General features: G+C 34.5%; 3 protein-coding genes, 1 long non-coding RNA gene and 1 pseudogene across 4 annotated transcripts; 1 reads left to right on the top strand and 4 right to left on the bottom strand.

The window, feature by feature from the left end:
- Positions 1–2,338: 2,338 nt before the first annotated feature.
- On the bottom strand, positions 2,339–3,127 carry LOC120192359. The gene is made up of 3 exons (XR_005522770.1): positions 2,986–3,127; positions 2,825–2,889; positions 2,339–2,366 (listed from the first exon to the last, which is right to left on the bottom strand). It is a non-coding gene; the product is annotated as an uncharacterized LOC120192359 (long non-coding RNA).
- Positions 3,128–3,164: 37 nt separating this feature from the next.
- Positions 3,165–4,719, bottom strand: LOC120192287 (zinc finger BED domain-containing protein RICESLEEPER 2-like). Its single transcript, XM_039195078.1, has 5 exons — positions 4,427–4,719; positions 3,810–4,356; positions 3,458–3,719; positions 3,262–3,375; positions 3,165–3,178 (listed from the first exon to the last, which is right to left on the bottom strand). The coding sequence occupies exons 1-5, from the start codon at positions 4,717–4,719 to the stop codon at positions 3,165–3,167; spliced, it is 1,230 nt and encodes a 409-aa protein (XP_039051009.1).
- Positions 4,720–8,373: 3,654 nt separating this feature from the next.
- Positions 8,374–9,928, bottom strand: LOC120192289 (protein DETOXIFICATION 51-like). The gene has a single exon (XM_039195079.1). The coding sequence runs from the start codon at positions 9,895–9,897 to the stop codon at positions 8,374–8,376; it is 1,524 nt and encodes a 507-aa protein (XP_039051010.1). The 5' UTR covers positions 9,898–9,928.
- A 6,795-nt stretch (positions 9,929–16,723) lies between these two features.
- Positions 16,724–19,975, top strand: LOC120192295 (annotated as a pseudogene).
- A 202-nt stretch (positions 19,976–20,177) lies between these two features.
- On the bottom strand, positions 20,178–21,283 carry LOC120192378 (probable 3-hydroxyisobutyrate dehydrogenase-like 1, mitochondrial). The gene has a single exon (XM_039195165.1). It carries the CDS (start codon positions 21,259–21,261, stop codon positions 20,245–20,247), a length of 1,017 nt encoding a protein of 338 aa, XP_039051096.1. The 5' UTR covers positions 21,262–21,283; the 3' UTR covers positions 20,178–20,244.
- Positions 21,284–22,405: the final 1,122 nt, after the last annotated feature.

Below are 22,405 nucleotides of genomic sequence, written 5' to 3' on the forward strand. Positions count from 1 at the left end.
CCTAGTCACGATTCAATTATAAAAAAAATTAATCCAAACTCGAGTTTTTTTTTATTAATCAAACTATAGTTCAGATCATACAAATACAAAATTAAAATACTAACAATTAGTTAGTCTAGGGATATGAGCACTAAATCTATTAAGCAAGACCAAGGCTTTGAATCGTGTAGTTTGCGTATATAGCAAACAGGGTTGAGATAGTCGTCATCGCCTCTGCAATATTCGATCTGAATTAATCAATAAATAAATTGGGTAGCAGTGATTATAAAAAAAAAGAAAAAATTAAAATAAAACTTGTTTAATTTCAAATTTGATAGAAATTTAAAAATCATTTAAACAACAACTCTATGTATTCAAACCAAAATTTTAATTTGACCAATATTTAAGCCGATAATACTAAAATTCTAATGTATGACTCAATTTGACCAATTATTCATGTCTCATTGAAAACCATCCATTTTTCTTAATCCCGCCAAAACAGCTTTTCCTTTCTTCTTAAAATCATGAAGAAGCGAAACAAAATTTTGATTTACAAGGACCCAAATTAAAATTTCCTCAATGGGGCTTTAGTAAATACTATAGCTTATTATATGATTATAATTGGTCATAATTACAATATTCGCCCCTTCACATTGCATGATAGATCGATAGGACTCAAATCTGAAATCTCAAAGAGTGTCAACTTCACCATTAAACTAAGACCTAATTGGTTCATAATTTTTTAAAAGAAAACAATTTAAATAAAATTTCATTAGTTTAGATTATTCCTCGATAGAGCCATACATGATTTGCACAACCAGAAACCCAAATTTCATTATATAGTAGATTGGGCAGTCCATTTTGGGTCAATTTTTGAAAGTAGGCTTCTGCATTTTTCTCAACAAAAATGCCCAGAATTATTTCAGCCCAAATTGTCTTCAAATTAATTTTAGATACGGAAAATGTTTTTTTTAAAGATTTAGTTTTAGGGTGAAAATATATTTTGGTATCTGAATCGGTTTTAAGATCTGATTTTGTACCTAAATATTTTTAATGCATTGAATCTTAAATATGGTTTTATGATTAAATAAGTCATTTATCATAAATATCAAATTTGGATTAATTCGGATACCAATTTGGACTAACAAGTTAAGTTCAAATATTTAATTGAACTAAAAAAATAAGTACCAAATTGTAACTTGAAGCCAATTTTTTTATAATTTTATGAGAATAATAGTCATATAATAATTATTTTTGGAAATGACGCTTGAAAAAGTTTTTTTTTAAATAGCATTCTTTTGTCGAAGGCACATCATATCAGTTGCGTTTTTAAGAATGCGTATTTTACAAAGCTTACCTTCCCTAACATTGCAGGAGGTTCGATCAGAATTTTCATCTTTTGCATTTGGTTAGAAATTTCACCTGACGGGATAAGATATTAGATTTTGTAAATAATATGAAAAATTCAAATTCGAATTAATCGACTAAGTAATCGAATACTAATAGCTATGGAAAAAAAAAACCTCGAAAAGTATATAAGGTATTTTGAATATCCAACTTGTGATTTTCAATATTATAAACATCTTAGAAATATTATATATATTTTTTATGCATTAATAATCTATGTCAAGTCGATCAAGTATAGGCACAAGCACATATAACTAGTGCACCTCTTGCTTCCCATTGCATTGCTTTTGATAAAACCCTAAGGTAGGAATGGCAACGGGGCGGGTTCGGGGCGGGTTTTGTTCGCCCCGTCCCCGAACCCGAAATGAATCTCCGTCCCCGACTCCAACCCGATCCCTGACGGATTTTTTATCGGGGCGCCCCGTCGGAGATTTTTTTTGCCCCGTCCCCGACCCGAAATTTTATACCCGTACCCGACCCCGACCCGAATACTGTATGCCAATCATTTACAAAAATTGGCATAATTTATGTTATTGTTTAAGGATGGTTATTCAAATTTCAAAAGTGGTTTGATGTTGGTGTTAGATAATCCATAATCAAACCTGCTGAAGTAATTGTGAAAGTCCATTTTAAAGTTCCCAGTATGCTACATTATGTAATTTTGCAGAGATTAGACGACTAGCTATTAAATTTAATAAGATTAAAAGACCACATCAAATTATATTAGCAATCATTCACGTCAAAGTAGTAATGTTGACAAAGAAATATAGAGATTCCTCAACCAACAGTTCCAAACATAACAATTTCCATATCACAATTTCCCTCATCCAACAGTTACAAACATCACAATTTCCAACAGTTCCAAACAGCATTCCCAGTCTTCTTTTGAATGCTAGCACCAACACCATGGGACTTTGCTATATCAGATTCCTCATTCCTCTGCAGTTGAATCATACTGAAGCAACAACGGTAAAAGGTACCTAAACAACCAAATGACACAAGTTATCAAGTAATAAAGGATTATAGATGTAACGTATATGATTGCTACAATGTCATTCTCCTGCACATCCATTAGAAATAGTATTTACATCCAACATAAAAACAGAAAAATCCTAATAAATGTACAATAATAGGAAAAGATTGAGAAAGTAATGACACCAAAAAGACTTGAACATAAAGTGTGCAACCACAAGAAACAAATCGCCGACTATTTACTCTCTATAATATTCTATACTGGAGCATGTTCCCTAGGAATTTATAAGAGTAATCGACTTCAAGAAAAGAAACACAATAGTTCAAGAAGGTTCTATAAAAGTTTATTATTTATTTAGCAATGGAAAGACTACATAACAAAGCGACAATAAATCAACCAAATTTTACTTTCATAATTATAAAAGCATGTTACCAAAATAGTAATGTTTTTATAAACATTATTTACCTCATCCACGTCATAATCATATTCAACAGAGCGACAATATGCCTCGGTCTCTTCTGAACAAGTTTCTATAAACAAAATAACATAAATTATCTTTAACAAAAATATTATTCAAAAAAGAAATGGCATATAAATTAATATAGAATATAGTGTTACCGACTTACCTTGAATCTCATTCAACAACCAACTTTGCGCACACATTAAAGCCTCCAAAGTTTTTGGATGAAGTCGACTTCGATGTGGACTTATTAATCTTCCACTAGTGCTGAATGCGGATTCTGAGGCAACAGTGGAAACAGGAATTGCCAAAATATCTTTTGCTATCCTTTGAAGTGTCGGATTCTTACCTCCATTCGTCTTCCAACAAACCAACAAATCAAGATCCACGTCTTTAGGCAAAAGCTTCTCTTTCAAGTAGTTGTCCAATCGAGCTATATCACCCGAGTCATCATTCTCACTAGCTATTGAAGCAATGTCGGACAATAGTTTTTTGCATCCTCCACGATACTCAGATGACAATCCCGAACTCATGGAAGATGAACCATGCACACCACCTATAATTTAATAGAAGTAATGTTTAGTTTACTATATAAAAATAAATATAAAGTTGATATTTTATAGGTAATACAGTAATACCTTCATAGCTTCTTGCACATGGATCGGTAGATTCATATTCTTCAAATAAAGTTCTAACAAAATCCTCAAGAGTTTGAAACTCAACCTTTGCCTTTTCAGGTCCATAAAGTACATGCATAAGCAACTCTACAAATTTTAACTTGTACCGTGGATCTAAAACCGTCGCTATCCCCATAATCCCATGAATTACAGACCAATATTTATCAAACTTAGAAATCATTTTATATGCCATCAAACTAATCTCATCAATTTCGGATTTTGTCTAATCACACAAAGAATAACCAATCTCACATATCAACGGGAAAAAGACATTCGCCGTAGGATACTTGTTACCAGAAAACATAAGAGTTACCTCATAAAATAATTGCAGTCTTTCACATATCTCATTTGCTAACTCCCAATCAAGCTCTGTTGGCAAACAAGTATACCTTGACTCTCTTAGCTTTAATCGCGTGAAAACATCTTTATAACGTATAGCAACACTAAGCATCAAAAAAGTAGAGTTCCATCGAGTCTTGCAATCAATGATCAACTTCTTTGTGTATTCTATTCCTAGCTGATGAGCTGCTTCCTCAAATCTTTGCTCCCTCTTTTGTGATGCACCCCAAAACGAAACACTATCTCTAATCCTTTCAATCCCCTCCTCGATAATAGATAAGCCATCTTGAACAATCAAGTTAAGAATGTGCGCGCAACAACGCATATGAAACAACTGGCCTTTCAACATGAGTGATCTTAATGGAAGCTTTTCTAATAACTTGTGGATAATTGAATCATTTGTGGTACAATTATCAACGGTAAGAGTAGACAACTTTCTATCTAGATTCCAATCACATAAATAACCATAGAGCATCTCAGCAAGAACATCAGTTGTATGTGGACATGGCACATAAATAAACCTGTTTACAAATTAATACATTAGTATAAGTGCAAACAATACAATTAAACTAAATTTATATTATAATATACCTCATGATTTGACTTTGCAAGTTCCATTGGTCATCTATGAAGTGTGCAGTGACCGCCATAAATCCTTTTCTTTGATGGTTGGCTGTCCACATATCAATAGTAATTGCTACCCTACTTGTGTTCCTCCCCAATAACTTCATAGTTCTTTGCCTTTCAAACTCGTAAATCTTTAAGATGTCGGTCTTGACGGTATTTCGAGATGGAACCTTAAACAAAGGTTGAAGGCCGCTAACAAATTTCCTAAAACCATGGTGCTCTACCATTGAAAGAGGATACTCGTGCACAATTATCATACCCGCGAGATCATTCCTTGAAGTGTCTGCATTGAACGTTCAAAATGGTCTAGTAAATGTTTTGTGTCGTTTTTGCTATTTCCTCCTAATTTTTTCTGGCAATAGTTACATTCGGCCTTATCTTCACCATTCACTTTCATTTTTTTAAAATGGTTCCACACCAATGATCTTTTTCCTTTTAACGCTGGACTTTTCAGCATCATCGAAAGTTTCATGGGTAATAGACTCGTTTTGGATATCAGACTCGTTTTGTGTAGCAGAGTTACATGGGAGTGGTTGATTGGAATCTTTTACCCCTTGATTGCTTCCTAAAGGACTAGGAGTATGAGTGCTTAAAGTAGATTTATTACCTTGTGATTCCATATGACCTGAAAAAAGCATATATAACAATTAACTTTCAAGTTTTCCTTAAATGTATTGTATCAATATGGCAAATCAAGAAATAAGATACGCACACATGTATGCCCCACTAAGAACAAAATTAGAGAAACATGTTTAATGCAGTTTGGACATCTAAATAGTTTTTTTTTTATGAAAGACCATGGAAATACACAAGTCGCAAGAAATAAGATACGCACACATGTATGCCCCAGCATGAAAATTTGAAAATCTTAAAACAATTGCAATAACCTTAACAAAATAAAAACCTAAATACGAGAAATAAATACAAAACCCAGTATCATATAATAAATCTTGCTTTAGCTCAAATTAACCGACCAATGAAAAGCAGTGTTGTTCTATAATCCTAAATTCTGGGCAAGGGTGGGTTTTAGTTGTTTCCATGAAGCAGAGAAGTTTAAACTTTCAAAAGGAAAAAATATCCATTATTTTTACGACAAGCATATTTTCAAAGTCCCAGAGATTAAATCCGATTCAAAAGCCCCTCAAAATATAATTAATCAAAAAATCAACCGTGACTACTAGATTCAGAACCAAAATTAAAGGAAACTGAGAAGGTAAGGATAGAAATACACAACCATATCGAAAGTAACAAAACTAAAAATCAAATAGCAGAATCGAATGTATAGAAAAGTAAACACATAAAGGAAGAACGAACCTGACGACTGACTTTACCGGGCGCAATTTAACCGTAGTTCGTAAATGAAAATGAATGATGAAAGAAAGATTTGTTGATGGTGAGAAAATTGGATCTGGATTCTGGAGAACGAAGAGAGCAGCCGCAGATACAAGAGTGAAGTGAGGATCGGGAGAGAACTAAGAAAACTAGGTTAAATCACTTAAATATTAAAAATATAAAATAATAAAATATTATATATATATATAATCGGGTTGGGTCGGGGCAGGGATACCCTGCCTCGATACCGAACCCGAACCCGAAAAAATCCCCAATACCCGACCCGAACCGAAATTTTTTAAACCCGACCCGACCTGAACTTAGTCGGGTTTCGGGTTTCCCCGTTGGGTTCGGGTCGTTCTGCCATTCCTACCCTAAGGGTACGTTTGGTTAACGGAATGTAAGATTACCAGTGGGAATAAAAGATTACTAGGGAATAAGATTACTGGGAATGTTGTATTTTGTGTTTGGTTGGTTTAGCAGGAATGTTAGATTACCGTGTTTGGTTAAATGAATAAAAGATTATTGTAATGTATATTTGACCAAATTGTCCTTATTATATATTTTTTTAACAAGTTGGAAAATATTTATATATTTTCTTTAAAAATTTTAAATTCATAAAATTTATATATTTTTTTTTACAAAATTAAAAATATAAAAAGGTTTAATGAAAGGGTAAAATTTTATTTTAACCCATGAACTTCATATAAAATTTTAATTATATATTTTTTTTGTAAATCTAAAATAGTTTAAGGATAAATTTATAATTTAACCTTGATAAAATTTTTATTGTTTAATGACAGAATAAATATATTTTTGAAAGAAAAAAAAATTAAGGATAGTTTAGTCCAAAACACCGATAATCCAACATTACCTAAGGAAAGGGAGGTAATGACATTCCCGGTAATATACCCAAAAAAAATCCACTATTAGTAATGTAAGATTACTGATAATGACATTTCCGACTAACCAAACGGGGAATGTGGATTTCATTCTCATAGAAATCTCACATTCCCCCAACCAAACACACCCTAAAAGGTATATATAATTCCAAGTTGAAACCGAATGAAACACGACAGCGGAAGCGTTGGAGATGTTAACGCGCTTGTCCGATATGTTCAAACGTGTAGGATTTGAATCATGGAAACCAACCCTAATGTGTGTGCTGCTGCTTCTGACGTTGAATATCCGACGGGGTATAGTAGGGAACAAAGATGCGTAGAGTTAAACTAATGGAGTGGTTGCCAATTATGGTAACCATGTGAGAAGCACGATGCAATAAAATAATGGTGTGGCTCCTCTATTTTACTATAAAAGGAATACCAACTTGATTCGGATTCTTAGTATAATCCCAATACTTATAAGCTATGCGTATAGGATTGTTCAACTTGGAAAAAGATACACGATATGATTAGCAGCAGCAAGTTGACCTAGTTGGAGCTTTAAAAATGAAAAAGAAAACCCCCACAACTATTCAGTCTTTAGAAGGTTGCTGTTCTTATCGGGTGATTACAAGAGTGGACAGCGGGACTATAACTTTGTTCCTTAAAATACATCATGTTGTTGTTGTGTTGAGTAGTTTGTTCTACTTTTTGTCCTCAACTGAGGCCTGTTCTGGGTTCTGGCTTGGCATATCGACCAAAACAGTATGCTTTTTTTTTATATATTTAGAGTTATTCAGGATTTAGGGTTTATATTTGGTTAAAAGAATTTGTTGTTTAATTAGAATCATCAAGAGGTTTCAGTAGTAAAAGAAAATATTATTATTTTTAGAGGTTTTAAGCTTGAGCAGTTATATATCTTTAAAGTGTGTTTCGTTTTCAATAGATCAATACCTAATTTGTTATATTTACAAACGTCAGGATTCGAATCACTGACTTTGCTTAAAGAATATGGTATCTCATCCTAGTAAACCTATTAATTGTTGATAGCAAATATATATTATTTATACATATAATTATACATGTAATTCTAAATTAAAGTTTTTTTCTCTTCAAAATAAAAGTTCAATCATGATCTAAATAGGTATGGATATGAGAGATTGAGAGTCAAATTCGATGGGTATCTACCGAATTTTGAATTTTATGGAGTCTGAATTTTTATTGAAATTTTGAGTTTAGATTAAATCGTTTTTCAAGGATAAGATCAAATTTGAGTTTAGGATTAAAATTCTCAACCCAACCAGAGTATTATAATATAATTGTCTATTATATTTTAAGAATAATTACATTAATGTCATTTTATATATATTACTTCATTTAATCTTTATTTTGTGAGTAAAATGGTATATATGTTTTAGATGCGAGTTTTTACGGAAGAAATCAAGTTGGATTTCTGATCAAATAATTAAATTTATCTTAGATGACAGATGAAGAATTATAAAATTATAATAACTGGGTCGATCAAAACTTAATCGATTTCCACCTCTTAACCTAAATAGTTACGGTATAATCTATTAATTTTATATCATTTAATTATATGTTGTCTATATTTTTTTATTGACTAAAATTTTACGCAATGAAAAGAGAGAAATTTACTGAAAATAGAATTTTTTTTGTAAATTTACTAATTGGGGTTAATTAAGCAGAACATGTCAACGGCTGTTCTACCTCACCCTTATTACAATCAAAATCATCCGGTTGCCTTATATCTATACACGTCAGCATCCGGGCCCTCTTAGCTTGTTGTTCCCAGTCAGTGGACTCCACAACATACAACATAAGCCCGGCGCAACACACCTGGGCCGAGAGTAGACCCAACCACAGACCAGAAAAGCCAATTCCGATATAGAACACGGACCCAACCGCAACGGGCATGCCCACCAAGTAAAACGCACCGAGGTTCACATTAGCTGCGGTGGAAGGGCGTGCACTCCCCCTGAGGACCCCACATCCCACCGTTTGCGGGCAGTTTCCGAGCTCGCACAGCCCTAGGATCGGAAGTGCAACGGATGTCAGCCGTAAGATCTGGGTATCAGATGTGAACATCAGGGCCCACTTATCCCTCAACGCCGTCGCAAACGTCAAAGCAGATAAACCCATTATGGCCGATATAAACATCGCCACCGCCACCGATAATCTCGCTTTGTAAGGACGGTTCGCCCCTAGCTCGTTCCCGACGCGAGTCGAGACAGCGAAACCAAGTGAAGAAGGGAAAACGTATAACAACGACGTCGTTTGGATCAGTATCCCCATTGAAGCCACCAGCGCCTTGGGGTTCACCAGAAGTCCGCACATCACGATCATGATCTCGTACCACCACCACTCCAAACAAACCAAAACGCAGCTCGGCACGGCCAGCTTCAGCAGTGACTTCCAGCCGGTTAAACACTCAAAACTCGGCTTTTCCCACGTCGGCTCGTGGATGCCCGAGACCCAAATGTAAGCAACCAAGGAGATGAGAACAAAAAAGTTGGATATGGAAGCCGAAGCCGCAACGCCGGAGACGCCGAAGTTAAAATGCGAAACGAGTACGAAGCTGATCGGCAAATGCAGAAAGGTGCCGAAGAAGGATGCTAAAGCGACTGGGCGGGTGATGCCTTGAGCGCGAAGGTAAATGCGGATTGGGTGAACGAAAGAGTTGGTGAAGAGATCGAGGAGGGAGAAAAGCAAGTACCTTTGGCCGATGCGGGTGATATTATGATCTTGTTGAAGATAAACCATGATATTGAACATGTTTATCCAAAGAAAAGATATAAAAATGGAAGTGAATAACAGGAAAACAACGTAGCGGTGAAGGGTTAACGATAAAAGCTTATGTCTTTGAGCTCCAAACGCTTGGGAACAGAGCGGGTCCATACCCAAAGCAAGGCCGGAAAGAACCGAGTAGCCGGTGATGTTAGCAAAGGCTATCGCTAATGAGCCGGCTGCGAGTTCGATATCGCCGAGATAGCCGAGGAAGAGCATGGAAACGATGGACCGAGAGTACAAAATGAGACCGGTTAAAGCTATGGGGAAGGCCAGATTGAAAAGTGATTTAGCTTCTGATATGATGTCGGAGATTGAACAGCATAGGTAATCAGTTCCACGGCAATGCTTTTCGGGGGAATCGAAGTAAATGTGGGTCGGAGATGATTTCTCGGCGGTTGTGGTTTGGTTACACATGATGACGATGGTGATACGAGGGAAGAAGAAGAAGAATCAAAGAATTCAAAAGCAAAATTCGTTTAATGTTCTGTGTTTCAGATGCTCTCAGAAACTGGAAAAAGAGAAAAAGAGCAGTCTGTTTGTGTTCACTCCTTTTCACACACTGAATTTGTATGGATGCCACGTTTCCTCTTAAGGATAGACAGATTTGGTTGATTCTGGGCAGTATTAATAGAGAAGTTGAGGTCTTTCCTTCTTTGTATTTTTTATATTATAAAAATGTATTCTGCAGCAGAATTGTAGTGCGATAATTTTGATACTTTTATGTGGTTTAGATGAACTCCGATAGGAGGCTTCAATTTCCGATAAGTGAATTGGTGTTTTTTAAGTTTTATTATATCAAATATTCTACAAACGATATGTCTTCTTGATTTAGGTCTAAAATTTTAAAGTTTAAAATTTATAATTAGTGATTTAGAATAATTTAAATATGTCGCATAATATTTGAATAGGTTTATTTGAAGTAATAGTTATAAATCGGATTATTTTTTTATTATATTTGAATTTGATTTTAGTATAACATCCTTTCATCCATCTGCGAATTAATATGAATTTAGGCGAGTTTTATCAGCTTGAAATATGATCTAATCCAAATTTAAAAAAAAATTCACAGAATTCAAAAATCAACTCAATTTTTAAAGTAAAAACATGCATTTGACATTACCTTACATGTCTAGACACAAATATATAATAATTTTTTTTATTAAATAAAATAAAGATTTATTTGATAAAAAAAATATAAAGAAAGCAATATTATATTTATTAGACCTAATATATAAAGATCAATTATATTATTATTATTACTATATTAGATTGAGTCAAATATTTTACCTCTTAAACCCGAAATTAGTTTTTTTTTTAAATCCAACCATATCAAATTAGATATTTAGATTAGATCCAAACCCATCGATTGGGTCGAACTTCCCTCTTTACGTGATTATAAAATTTAAACTTTATACGGTGCAAGTATCAAATAATTTCTCTTTATAATATGTTATATTATATTTAAAATTTTAATAAAAATAAAATATTAAATATTAAAATTAATATATATATTTTTTATAAATTCTAAATTTAATCCTAAAGGGAGAGAAAGACAACTTTAGAGAAGGAAAGAAGAGTGAGTCCAAAATTTATGGCTTACAAAATTATGAGAAATAAAGATTAATAATTTGACTAATCAATTAAATAATATCAGTTACCACGTCTAATATGTAACAATTAAAATGATATCAAATAAGAAGAGATTTAATAGGCGGTTTTAATTATTTTAAATGTTATAGGAAGTAAAGTAAAATAAAGGAGAGCAAAAAATGAAAAGAATCCATTGATAATGGCACATGACAGGTCACACGCTCTTGTCTTTTAGGAACTTTCTTTTCTTTTTCTCGGTTGGCAATGCAGAATGCAGATACAGAGTGCGAAGAAGAAAAGGATGACGATGAAAGAACTCAAAGCCCCAAACATCCCTAAATCGAAACTGGGATTTCGCTGCCACAACTGCTGCATTTCTCGTCCCCACAAAAAAAAAAAAAAGAGGAGAAATCAGTGAAGTGAAAACACTGCAAGTAATTCCTTTGATTTTGTTTCTCTCTCATTATTGCCTTGTCCATCTTGAGTTGGGTGAAACCATGGTTATCAAAACTGGATCAGATCGGCCGGTTGAATCGGTTGAACTGTGAACCGGTTGTCCAGTCCGGTTACCTCACAAAATCAGACTGACAATGAATCAGTTGAAAATCGATAAAATCGGTTTGAACAGCCAGTTTACTTTTTTAAAAAAAAAAAATTTAACCAAACAACGTCGTTTGTTCAACGACCAGAGCCAAATTCGAATATTGCTAAGCTCGACTCGATCTCGAAAACTTTAAAAGTAAGCTCAACTCGATTAAAAAATTCACGAGTTAAAAATTATCAAATTCAACTCGAACTTAAAATATAATATTAAAACTTGAACTCAAAAAGGCTCGAACTCAAAAAAAAAAATTAGAAGTTCAATTGAAGCCTAAAATTTGAGCTCAATTGAAGTGAAAGAATAGTTCGCTTTGTGCTCACCAAAAGGCTCCATGATTTTGAATGTCAAATTATCTCTACTATTTATAGAAGTAAGTTGGGATGCTCTTCTATGTTTCTTAGCCATGTGAGATTGTTTTGTTCTCATATTTTTACTCTTTAAACTTTTGAGATGTTCTTCTATGTTTCTTAGCAATGTGAGATTGTTTTTTTATAAAAAAATTTAAATCAAATGACATCATTTGTTATGATTTTTTTAAGCCTCAATTTTATTTTTTGATTATAGTTATATAATTATATTTATTATTTAATATGTTTTACCTTAAATATTATGTTGTAGTTAATTTGAATCATTTTGTTTCACTTGATTTTATAATTTTTAATTTATATATGTTATGACTTGTGATATTTTTATACCTTTTAATATTGTAAACTTAAAAAAAGTATTACATATATATTAATATTACTTTGAATATTATGTAAAAATAAAAAAATTTATTTTATATAAAATTTGATTCAACCGCGATTGAACTTGATTAAATCAGTGAATCAGTATTTTCACCGGTTCAATGTCCGGTCCGATTTTAAAAACATTGGGTGAAACTGACCCGTGCGTCGCGTTGTCCTAAGAAAAACAAGCTTTTGGAGTGTAATATTATGGACAGTCCCCACCAGGCCACCACCAGCTGACAACGGCTGGCCCTGTGGACTTGCCTGCAGGTGTTTCTATAACGGGAGCGCGTTTGTATGCGTTGGTGGGGGCTCCGTTCCCATCAAAATGATTTTTTTTTCTGCAGAATCTCCTGGTCCATGCTGCTTCCATTTTGGACCATTTCATTTCCCATTTGGGAGCAATAATGAGATAACCTCGTTGCTGCTATCTGTATTTTGTGTTATCATCCCTAACGGACACTGTTGCATGCCTCCATTATTTTCAATGATTCAAGCAGGTTGAAATGTTTTCCTGTCTTACATATAGGAGTTTACGCGCATGCATGCATGGATCTGATTCGATGGATGTTCATCATGCACATGCTAACTGCTACCATCATTTACATACACGTACATATAAAGAGGGGGATTTAAATATATTTAATCTAAAATTTAAGAGAGGTTATGTTTAATTTGATAAAGATTTAAATTAACAAGGATTAATATTATTATTTCATGTACTCCAATAAATTTGTCTTTAATTGTGAGTGGTAAGTTTTTTTAAAATTTGATATCTTATTAAGTTAAATATGTTATTGATAAAAAATATAAATATATTTAAATTTTATGAATGAATGAAGTAATTTTTAAATATATTGATTATAAAATTTAACTAATTAGAATATCAAAATCATTGAATGACATGAATGACTCAATCTAAATATTAATAAAAAATTAATTTAAATCTATATAATTTAATATAATAAAATTATGATATTACGTATCTGGTAAAATTAAAATAAAATCTGATTTGAAAGAATTAATAAATAAATAAATAATCAACATGGTTGGTTCAAGTGGTAAGCTGCTTAATATCGTTTAAGCAAACTCTTGAGTTCGAGTATTTGTGTATGCAAAAAATCCCTACTATAAGGCTCACTTATCAAAATCAGGTTTGCGATGCAAATAAGTCCGGATTAATCAAGACGAAACCTTAGAATCGTGAACCGGGAGTACAAAAAAAATATATGTTGCACCAGGAGTCCCACACGCATTACGTATCATATCTCACGTGGGGAGCATCTCTGCGCATGGTTTTAGAGACATTGTTGTCCTAAATTATTCCACTTTCCTTACATACATTCAAACTCCATTCTCAGCCTCCTTATTGAAAAATAGTTAATTGCACTACGTTCCCAAAGCACGTTTGGATTCTAAATTAGTTCCTGAATTGTGAAACTTTTTATTTGAGTCTTTAAATTATCATTTTTATCTCAATAAAGTCCTTTTGTTAGTCTAATAATTTACTAGAACAATTCTGTTCAATTTTTTTTTACTAGAACAATAAATGTCAACTCGGATCTGACGTCGAGTAATTTAAAGTAAATGTATCAAATTTTAAACACGTGTATATATACTGTATGAAAAATTTAGACATAACAAAAAAAAAATCAACTTATTTCATTAGAATTTAATAGGAATGTTTCTTTTCTTATCACATGAAATTCAAATGCACATATAATAGTTGCACAATGTTTAAAATTTGATTAACGACACGAATCGAGCGATTTCAGTTGTAAAAGAATTGTTGTTATTTCTTGAGGTCCCAAATTTGAGCAACAAGAATGTCAGGGATGTGAGCGCTCAATATCAAATGATTGAGAGTTATCTTTGAATATATACTACATTGTACTTATCACATATTAATAAAAAAATTGATTAACATAATTTAAATATGTTTACTGAATGATCCATAAATTTTTTTAGGGTGGACACACATATATTATCAATACAAAATTTTTATATATAGGTTATCATAATTTTTATATGTAGCTTAGCATAAATAAAATCTCAAGATAACACGATAAATAAAATTTATAACTATTTGAAGAAAATCTGAATTTCAGATAAGGAAAGTGTCCAACCAAAGATCAACCACCGAATATGCTCCATATCATATCTAAACTAACATTTAACGCATAACATAATAACTAAATTAATAGATGATTTCATGATAAAAGTAAAACATTATAAAATATAGAAACCAATTAAAATCTATACTATGGTTGGGAGACGTCCATAGCAATTTACTCAAAAGCAAAAGTACGTGGATGATATGAACACACCTTGTGGGCCGTCGGATACCAACGATGTTCATAATTTTGGGCCTCATATCCACAATAGTTTCTTATGGTCCACGATCTATACCGCCAACTCTGCGTATAAATTTGCAAAGTTTGAAGGCAGTAATTAGAAAATGGAAGGACCCGAGCGCAAGAAGAGGAAGATTCGTAATCCCCCGCTTCGCAGGTAGTGCTCTTTATTCACCTTTCAGCTCTGGGTGCTTTGTTTTATTCTTTTATATTTCTTTGGCTTATGAAGAATATACCCATCTTAGTTGATTTATAATTTGTGTTGGAAATCACTCTGCAGTGGTGTTTTGTATTTGAGTATTGATGCATGAGATAAGATGATAATGGATGGAAAATTAATGGATGGATTGTCAAACTAGGGTTAGGTTTTTCAACAATTGATTAGCTTGATTATAGTTTTGGATGAAATTGAAATAGTGAGACACTTCATCTGGAAATCAAAGTATGATCTTCAATCTATATCCCCTGCCTCAAGTTCCAACATAAACCAAGTAATCTAGGGTTTAACTCATGTGCGGTAAAGCCGGCTTCCATTTCATGTAGTTGGAGTAGGATGAGCCTATCATATGATATAACAAACTAGGGAGAGGTGAAAGACAAGAACAACAATCTAGTAATATCATGTAAGCATCCACCCGAAAATCAATAGGTAGAAGGTGGAAAGGTCTGAATGTAAGATCACAGACAATCAATTGGTTTGTTGTTTTATGCCATTTCATTCTTTTGTTGCTTTCTTCATTTGCCATAATTCATGAAGACCCAACTCATGATCAGGCCTTTTTATTATAGGTTTGTCCCTTCACCTGCTTCGAAAACTCCCAAAGATGCAAAATCGATAAGTATTTTGAGGGTAAGAGTTTTTCTATTGCTTATGTTCTCCTGGTGTTCCATTTTTCTACTTTCTAAACACTATTTTATAACGCGACGATTGGTTCAGGATCTGGGGGTACAAACATGTGTTATTACTAGTTCCAAAATCCAACAAGACAAGAGCTTTGCAGTAGCTCAAGCACAACAAGACGGCAGCACCGGGAATTTTAAGAAATTTGATTCATGGTATGGGAATTTTCTGGTACCAGTTGTTCCATCACGGGCAGAACTTAACAGATAGCATTCAAATGAATGTTTTCATAAGCAATGTGCATAGCGAGGAAAGTGAGCCTTGGATTAAGCATTTCAGGGTGGATTTTGTCGTGAAGCATACATGTAAAGTTCGACCGCTCCGCCACTGGCCGCCGTCTGAGGACAATTCTGCAACAAGATGACAAGTATGGACCGATTCTCTTCAAATTTTTATATTTTCTTCTCCTTCATGCTATTTAACTATTTGTATGTTCAAGAATCTGGAATACACAAAAAGAAATCGTTTCGAGTATTGACCCTTATCATGAGAACATACCTTAAATAGGTGGTTCAATTTTATTTGATGCGAGAATCTTTGCATTATTAGCAAATGAATTGTATGTATGTCCATACTAAGAATTAATAAAATATTAAAATCTTGATTTAAATTTTATTTGATATGATTTGAAATTTTTGTATACGATTTATTTAGTGAAAAATAAAATAAGAATTAAGTTTAGATATTTAAATGTGTAAATAATTAAATTTAAGTATTGATTTGAACAAAATATTATAAGGATTAATTTGAAGTTTTTGAAAAAGCTTTGGTACTAATTTAGATAACAAAGATTCTTAGATAGTAATTTGAACGATAAAAATCGATTTCAGATACTAATTAGTATATTAACCCAAATACCTCTCCGACCTTCACTTTTAAAAATCTTCTCTTTCCTTCACCACACTTTTGCTTCAGACAATATTTTATTTTATTTTTGGAAAATAATAAAAAACAATATTTTAATCTTCCATTAAAAGAGTTATTTTCTTTCTTTCATTTTTCATTAAATAGAAAAATTTGTTCTTTTGGAGTTCCAATGCAAATCTAAACAGACTTCATTTTTGCCTTGTTTGATTGGTATGGCGGTCATTAGTTGCCGTGGTGATGGGAAAGTAGCAGTTGGGGCGGCGGTGGTATGCGCGGCAGTTGTGTGTGCCGCGGCGGCGCTGGTGGTTCGTCACAGGATGAAGAGTTCCGGGAAGTGGACCTGTTCGGTGGCTGAAGAGTTCAAGGAAAAATGCAGGACCCCGAGTTGGAAGCTTAAACAGGTGGCTGATGCTATGACCGTCGAGATGCACGCCGGGTTAGCATCGGAGGGTGGAAGCAAGCTCAAGATGCTCATAAGCTATGTAGATAATCTCCCCACCGGGTAGAATTTTAACTTCCAATACTTCTGGAAATGCTTTTTTTTTGCTCCAACTTATTCAATCATAGAACGTTGATTGAAATAAGATCATAGTACTAAATTAACATGCTTTATTGATTGACTGACGAACTCTAATTATAAACTCCTTGCAGAAAAGTTTGATCCTTGATCAAAATTTAACTTTGGAGATGAATGTTTTGATTGGATATTTGCGTTATTGATGTGTTGGATTCCACTAATGATGTTTTTTTAACATCCAACTTTTGCTTTCGATTCATGGGATAAATAGCTTTTTTTTTTAATATTTTCTATTTCTTGGTGCTTTCTTTACCGCTTTTGCTAGAAGTTTTCATGATGAAAATGCTCTTCCAATGGTTCATGACTTCATTCTGTGTCTACTATGTTATGATGAGATTCTGTTTTTCTCGAGATTCAGATAGATATTATGGTGGAGCGGGTTATTCGACGCACTGTTGCTTCGACTCTTATTTTTTAAGTACTCATTTTTTAAATAAATGGAAATCTTGGGAAAATTTGAAAAAAATTGTGTTGCCTACATACTCGTATCCGACTCTTACATCCGAGTCTAAGTGACATAGTTTGTGACATATATTCTGATAGCATTTTTCATGTTCAACTTTGCAGTGATGAGAAAGGTGTATTTATGCACTCGATGTTGGTGGCACTAATTTCCGTGTTCTTGTGTACACTTGGGCGGTAAAGAAAGCCGTGTTGTTAACCAGGAATTCGAGGAAGTTTCTATTCCTCCACAATTGATGACTCGTTCTTCAGATGTGAAACCCTTTTCCATCTGGCCTAGCAGTATAAAATCATGCCTCTAATCCATCGTTTTTCTCGACTGCTTTATGCAATGTGGTTTCGGGAATTGTTTGATTATATTGCTTCAGCACTTGCAAAATTTGTTTCTACGGAGAGTGACAGTCTACATGTTTCACCCGGTTGACAAAGGGAGTTGGGGTTCACTTTCTCGTTTCCCGTCAAGCAAACATCGATATCGTCGGAGACTCTTATAAAATGGACAAAGGGCTTCTTGGTCGAAGATGCAGTTAATTCTAATAACCTTGGCTCTAGTTTGACAGCCTTTTATCGTTTCTTGTTAATTCTAATAATCCTGAATGTTTCTTCTTGGCCAGGTTGGAGAAGATGTTGTTGCAGAATTGACCAAAGCCATGGAAAGGGTCGGCCTCGACATGCATGTGGCAGCTTTGGTGAGTCTAATTTTGTTCTGCCATCGATGGATGTGATCCGGTGTGTCTACTTGGATACATGTTCTTGAGTTGATATTCCTAATTCTCCATGGATTATGCAGGTCAATGATACGGTTGGCACATTGGCTGGTGGCAGATACAACAACCCGGATGTTGTTGCTGCCGTTATATTGGGTACAGGCACGAATGCAGCATATGCAGAGCGTGCACATGCAATTCCGAAATGGCATGGTCTTCTACCTAAATCAGGGGAGATGGTAAGTAGTGTTAGCATATATGTTCTCTGCATCTGTTAATGTCTGATGAAATAGATGTTCGATCGACCTCATTATGCTAGACTTCTGTGTTATTCAGTAAATGTACTTGGTGATTCTTATATCTGTCGAGAGTTCTAAAGCCTTTCCTTCGTTTCTGCAGGTTATCAACATGGAGTGGGGTAACTTTCGGTCTTCACACCTTCCACTAACGGAATACGACCAAGAACTCGATGCTGGGAGTCTAAATCCCGGAGAACAGGTCAGTTTCTTCTGTCCCAAGTTTCTAGTTCCAACTTATTGCTTTTCGTATGAGGTAGATGTAACTTTATCAACTACTTTTCTCAGATTTTCGAGAAATTGTTATCTGGTATGTATTTGGGAGAGATTGTACGTAGAGCTTTGTTCAAGATGGCTGAAGAAGGTGAGATTTTCGGTGATACCATCCCACCAAAGTTGAAAATTCCGTTCATACTTCGGTTCGCCTAAATGTTATTTACGCAGTTAAATTTTCACTCATTTTGTAGATCAGACTAGACTGTAACATGTTCCGTATTTTATAGATATGTATCGGATTATGGTACTTGTAGTGTATTCAGTTTCTCATGTAAGACAATTGGTTTTGCGATGTATTGAATATAACAGGGTTTGTTTTTGGGCTGATGAGAGCTTTTAAGAGCTATTAACGTTTATATGTTGAATCTGCAGAACTTCTCACATGTCTGCAACGCATCACGATGCATCTCCGGATGCCAAACTTAAGGATATATTAGAGGTATATAATAAATTTTACATGAGATTAAATGTGATTTTATCTTTTGAATCCACTGCTTTTATAGGTTTTCTTATGTTTATGTTGTGTATTCTTTGATTCATTTCAGGTATCAAATACCTCCCTGAAATTGAGGAAACGTGCGACATTGTTGCCACTCGTGGTGCTCGCTTATCTGCCGCTGGAATCGTAGGCATCCTCAAGAAACTAGGAAGAGACGGTAAAAGATGGTGAAAAGCAGAAGTCAGTGGTAGCTTTAGATGGTGGATTGTATGAGCACTACACTAAATTCAGGACCTGCATGGAGAACACGCTTCAAGAATTGCTTGGAGAAGAAGTCTCCAAGAACATTGTCGTCGAGCACTCCAACGATGGCTCTGGCATTGGGGCAGCCCTATTGGCAGCCTCTCACTCCCAATACATTGAAGCCGGGGAATCCTGAAGATAGTTGAATTTTATAGGTAGGTTAAAGAATCACAACTATTTGTACTTTTGTGTAATCTTTCTCAGACACCGGCATATCCGTAACTCAGCTCCACTATCGGTGTTGAAGGATTATACTCGATGCACCCATGTAACAGCTCTTGTTGCTTGAAATATAAGGTAATAAGATAGGCATATATATGTAAGGTACTGTTTTGAGTTTTTGATCTCTACTCATTGAGAATAAAAAGAAATTTTGTAGGTTATTGTCCCATTCTTTTGCTTAATGTACCCGAAAAGGGTTCCGATCCAATTTGATTCGCTATCAAGACATCGGAGTTTCACAGTAATTGTAGCAGCAAAAACAAATAAAAAGAGCCTACTAATGGCAGCAATCAAATGCAAGAAGCTATCAAAAACAAGTTGAACAACTTAACCATTTTTATAAAACAAACAATCACACTGCATAGTTTCAAGTTTGACATAGTAGTCGAGCATGGTTCATTAATGTAGTATTACTAGAAATTCAACACTTTACCAGGTTTAAGAACCAAGGGTCACATTATTGAGCCTCTCCAAAGCCAAAATCAAAGCTTGGGTACCCAGATTCCCTTCCCCATGAGCCTTAAGCGACAAATAAAGCTGTTGAGCCAGAGCCAAACCGGGCAAAGCAAGTCCCATGCTTTGACATTCCTTTAAACAAATCCCCAAATCCTTTACGAAATGGTTCACGAAGAAGCCCGGTTCGAAATCCCTCTTCAAGATTCTGCTCCCGTACAGATCCAGCGATTTCGAGCCGGCCGCCCCGATGGATATCGCGTCCAAAAATGACGGCACATTGAGCCCTGCTTTGTGTGCGTAGATGATTCCTTCCACTAATCCGACCATCGTCGATGCTATTGTGATTTGATTCGCCAGTTTCGCGAATTGGCCTTTCCCACTCGGCCCCATGTAATTGACTTTTCCCATGAGGGTAAAAAGGGGATTTAATCGGTTCACAACAGCTTCGTCTCCGCCAGCGAATATCGCAAGTGTCCCGTTCTTGGCACCGCGGTCGCCGCCGGAAACAGGCGCGTCAATCGAGGAACAGCTCTTAGATGAAGCGGCGGCGGATATTTCGACGGCGAGAGAAGGCTCCGATGTGGTCATGTCGACGAGTATCCCGCCGGGACGGAGGCCAGAAAGAGCTCCGGTGGTAGGATCGAGCAGGACTTGGCGGACGTCGGAAGGGTAGCCGACGATGGAGAAAACGATATCGGATTGAGCGGCAAGGTCGTGTGGGGATTGAGCTAGGCGTGCGCCCATGTCAACGAGTGGTTGGGCTTTGGAGATGGTTCTGTTAAAGACGGTGAGAGTGTAGCCGGCGTTGATTAGATGAGCACACATAGATCGACCCATCACGCCGGTGCCGATCCATCCGAGCCGAGTAGTAGATGGGTTGATGAGCTCGGCTGAGGTAGCCATGTAACGGAGGAGAAAGGTGAGGTGAGGATAAGACGATGTTTGATATTGGGGATAGTGTCGAGAGAGTGAGCGGAGTAGATACGGTAGTGACCGCATTTTATCCTTATGTGAAGAAAGATGGTAATTTACCAAATTGTTCGGTTCTGCTTTATTCTCAGTATTTTACATGCAAACTTAATTTTCCTTTTAGAAAAATAGTGAAAGTGAAAGTAAAAGTAAAAATAATTTATATTAGTTTTCAGGTAAATTTATAGTAATAATAGTACTCATTTAATATTTATTTAGACAATTATCACTTAGATAATTTATATAAAAATATTATTTATTGATAAATTACATTATATATGTTGTATTTAAAAAAACGCATTTTATATGGTTTATCTTTACGGTAAAAATTTTTGATGGAAAAAGAAAATAGCTTAAATACCGTATTGGTTAAATTAATTCGTGAAATAAGATTATCGTTATAATGACCACCAGAGACGCCATGTCGTCCGTCCGACCGACCTAGACTTGATCATACTGCAATCGACGCGTCTAAAAGGTGACGTCAGGAGAGTAGTACATCTCCCTCATACTCTTCTAGCTCCACCAGTACTTAAATACAAGATTATATCTTTTAGAGTTACAATGTATTTATAATTTATTTTTTTCAAAAAACTAATTTTATTTAAATATATATTTTTCTAAATTACTGAAAAACGAAATGATTAAATGGGCCTCTTACACATTTTGTTAATTAAGAATAAACACGAATTAAATTATCTTATTGATTGAATGGATAATTATTATTTTTTTAAAAATTTAAATTTGAGGATCAAAATTACAAAAATGTTTAAATTTTTATTATCAAATGATTGAATTTTTTTAAAATAATTAATATTCTTAATCATTTTATATTAATAAAAGAAATATTACATAAAATAAAAATGTGTTTAATTTAAGACATTTTTCGGAAACCACGATTAATAGTGTGTGTGTTTTTTTATCGTGACGATAAAAGTAAAAAATATTTTTATTAAATGATCTTAGAATAATAATATTTTGGTAAATAATTTTAAACGTTCGATATATATATGCGTAATACAGCCGCTTCTTAGAAGAAAAAGGAACGGGAGTATGAATGATGGTCAATCAGCTTTGATTGCTCAAATCCATAATTACAAAAGTTACGCGCTCATTTACTCTTACCGTCTTCTTTCTCCGTTTCTCTTACTCTTTCCCTTTCTCATGCGTTCTG

This window comes from Hibiscus syriacus, unplaced genomic scaffold (assembly GCF_006381635.1).
Source record: "Hibiscus syriacus cultivar Baekdansim isolate YM2019G1 unplaced genomic scaffold, ASM638163v2 tig00116974_pilon, whole genome shotgun sequence".
Lineage (NCBI taxonomy): Eukaryota > Viridiplantae > Streptophyta > Magnoliopsida > Malvales > Malvaceae > Hibiscus > Hibiscus syriacus.

Coding starts and splice junctions, on each gene's coding strand:
- LOC120192287 (XM_039195078.1), bottom strand. CDS start 4,719: ATGATAATTGTGCACGAGTATCCTCTTTCAATGGTAGAGCACCATGGT. Junction 3,720..3,809: donor GACTGCAATTATTTTATGAG/GTAACTCTTATG, acceptor TTGTGTGATTAG/ACAAAATCCGAAATTGATGA. Junction 3,376..3,457: donor ATGTGCAAGAAGCTATGAAG/GTATTACTGTAT, acceptor ATTAAATTATAG/GTGGTGTGCATGGTTCATCT.
- LOC120192289 (XM_039195079.1), bottom strand. CDS start 9,897: ATGTGTAACCAAACCACAACCGCCGAGAAATCATCTCCGACCCACATT.
- LOC120192378 (XM_039195165.1), bottom strand. CDS start 21,261: ATGCGGTCACTACCGTATCTACTCCGCTCACTCTCTCGACACTATCCC.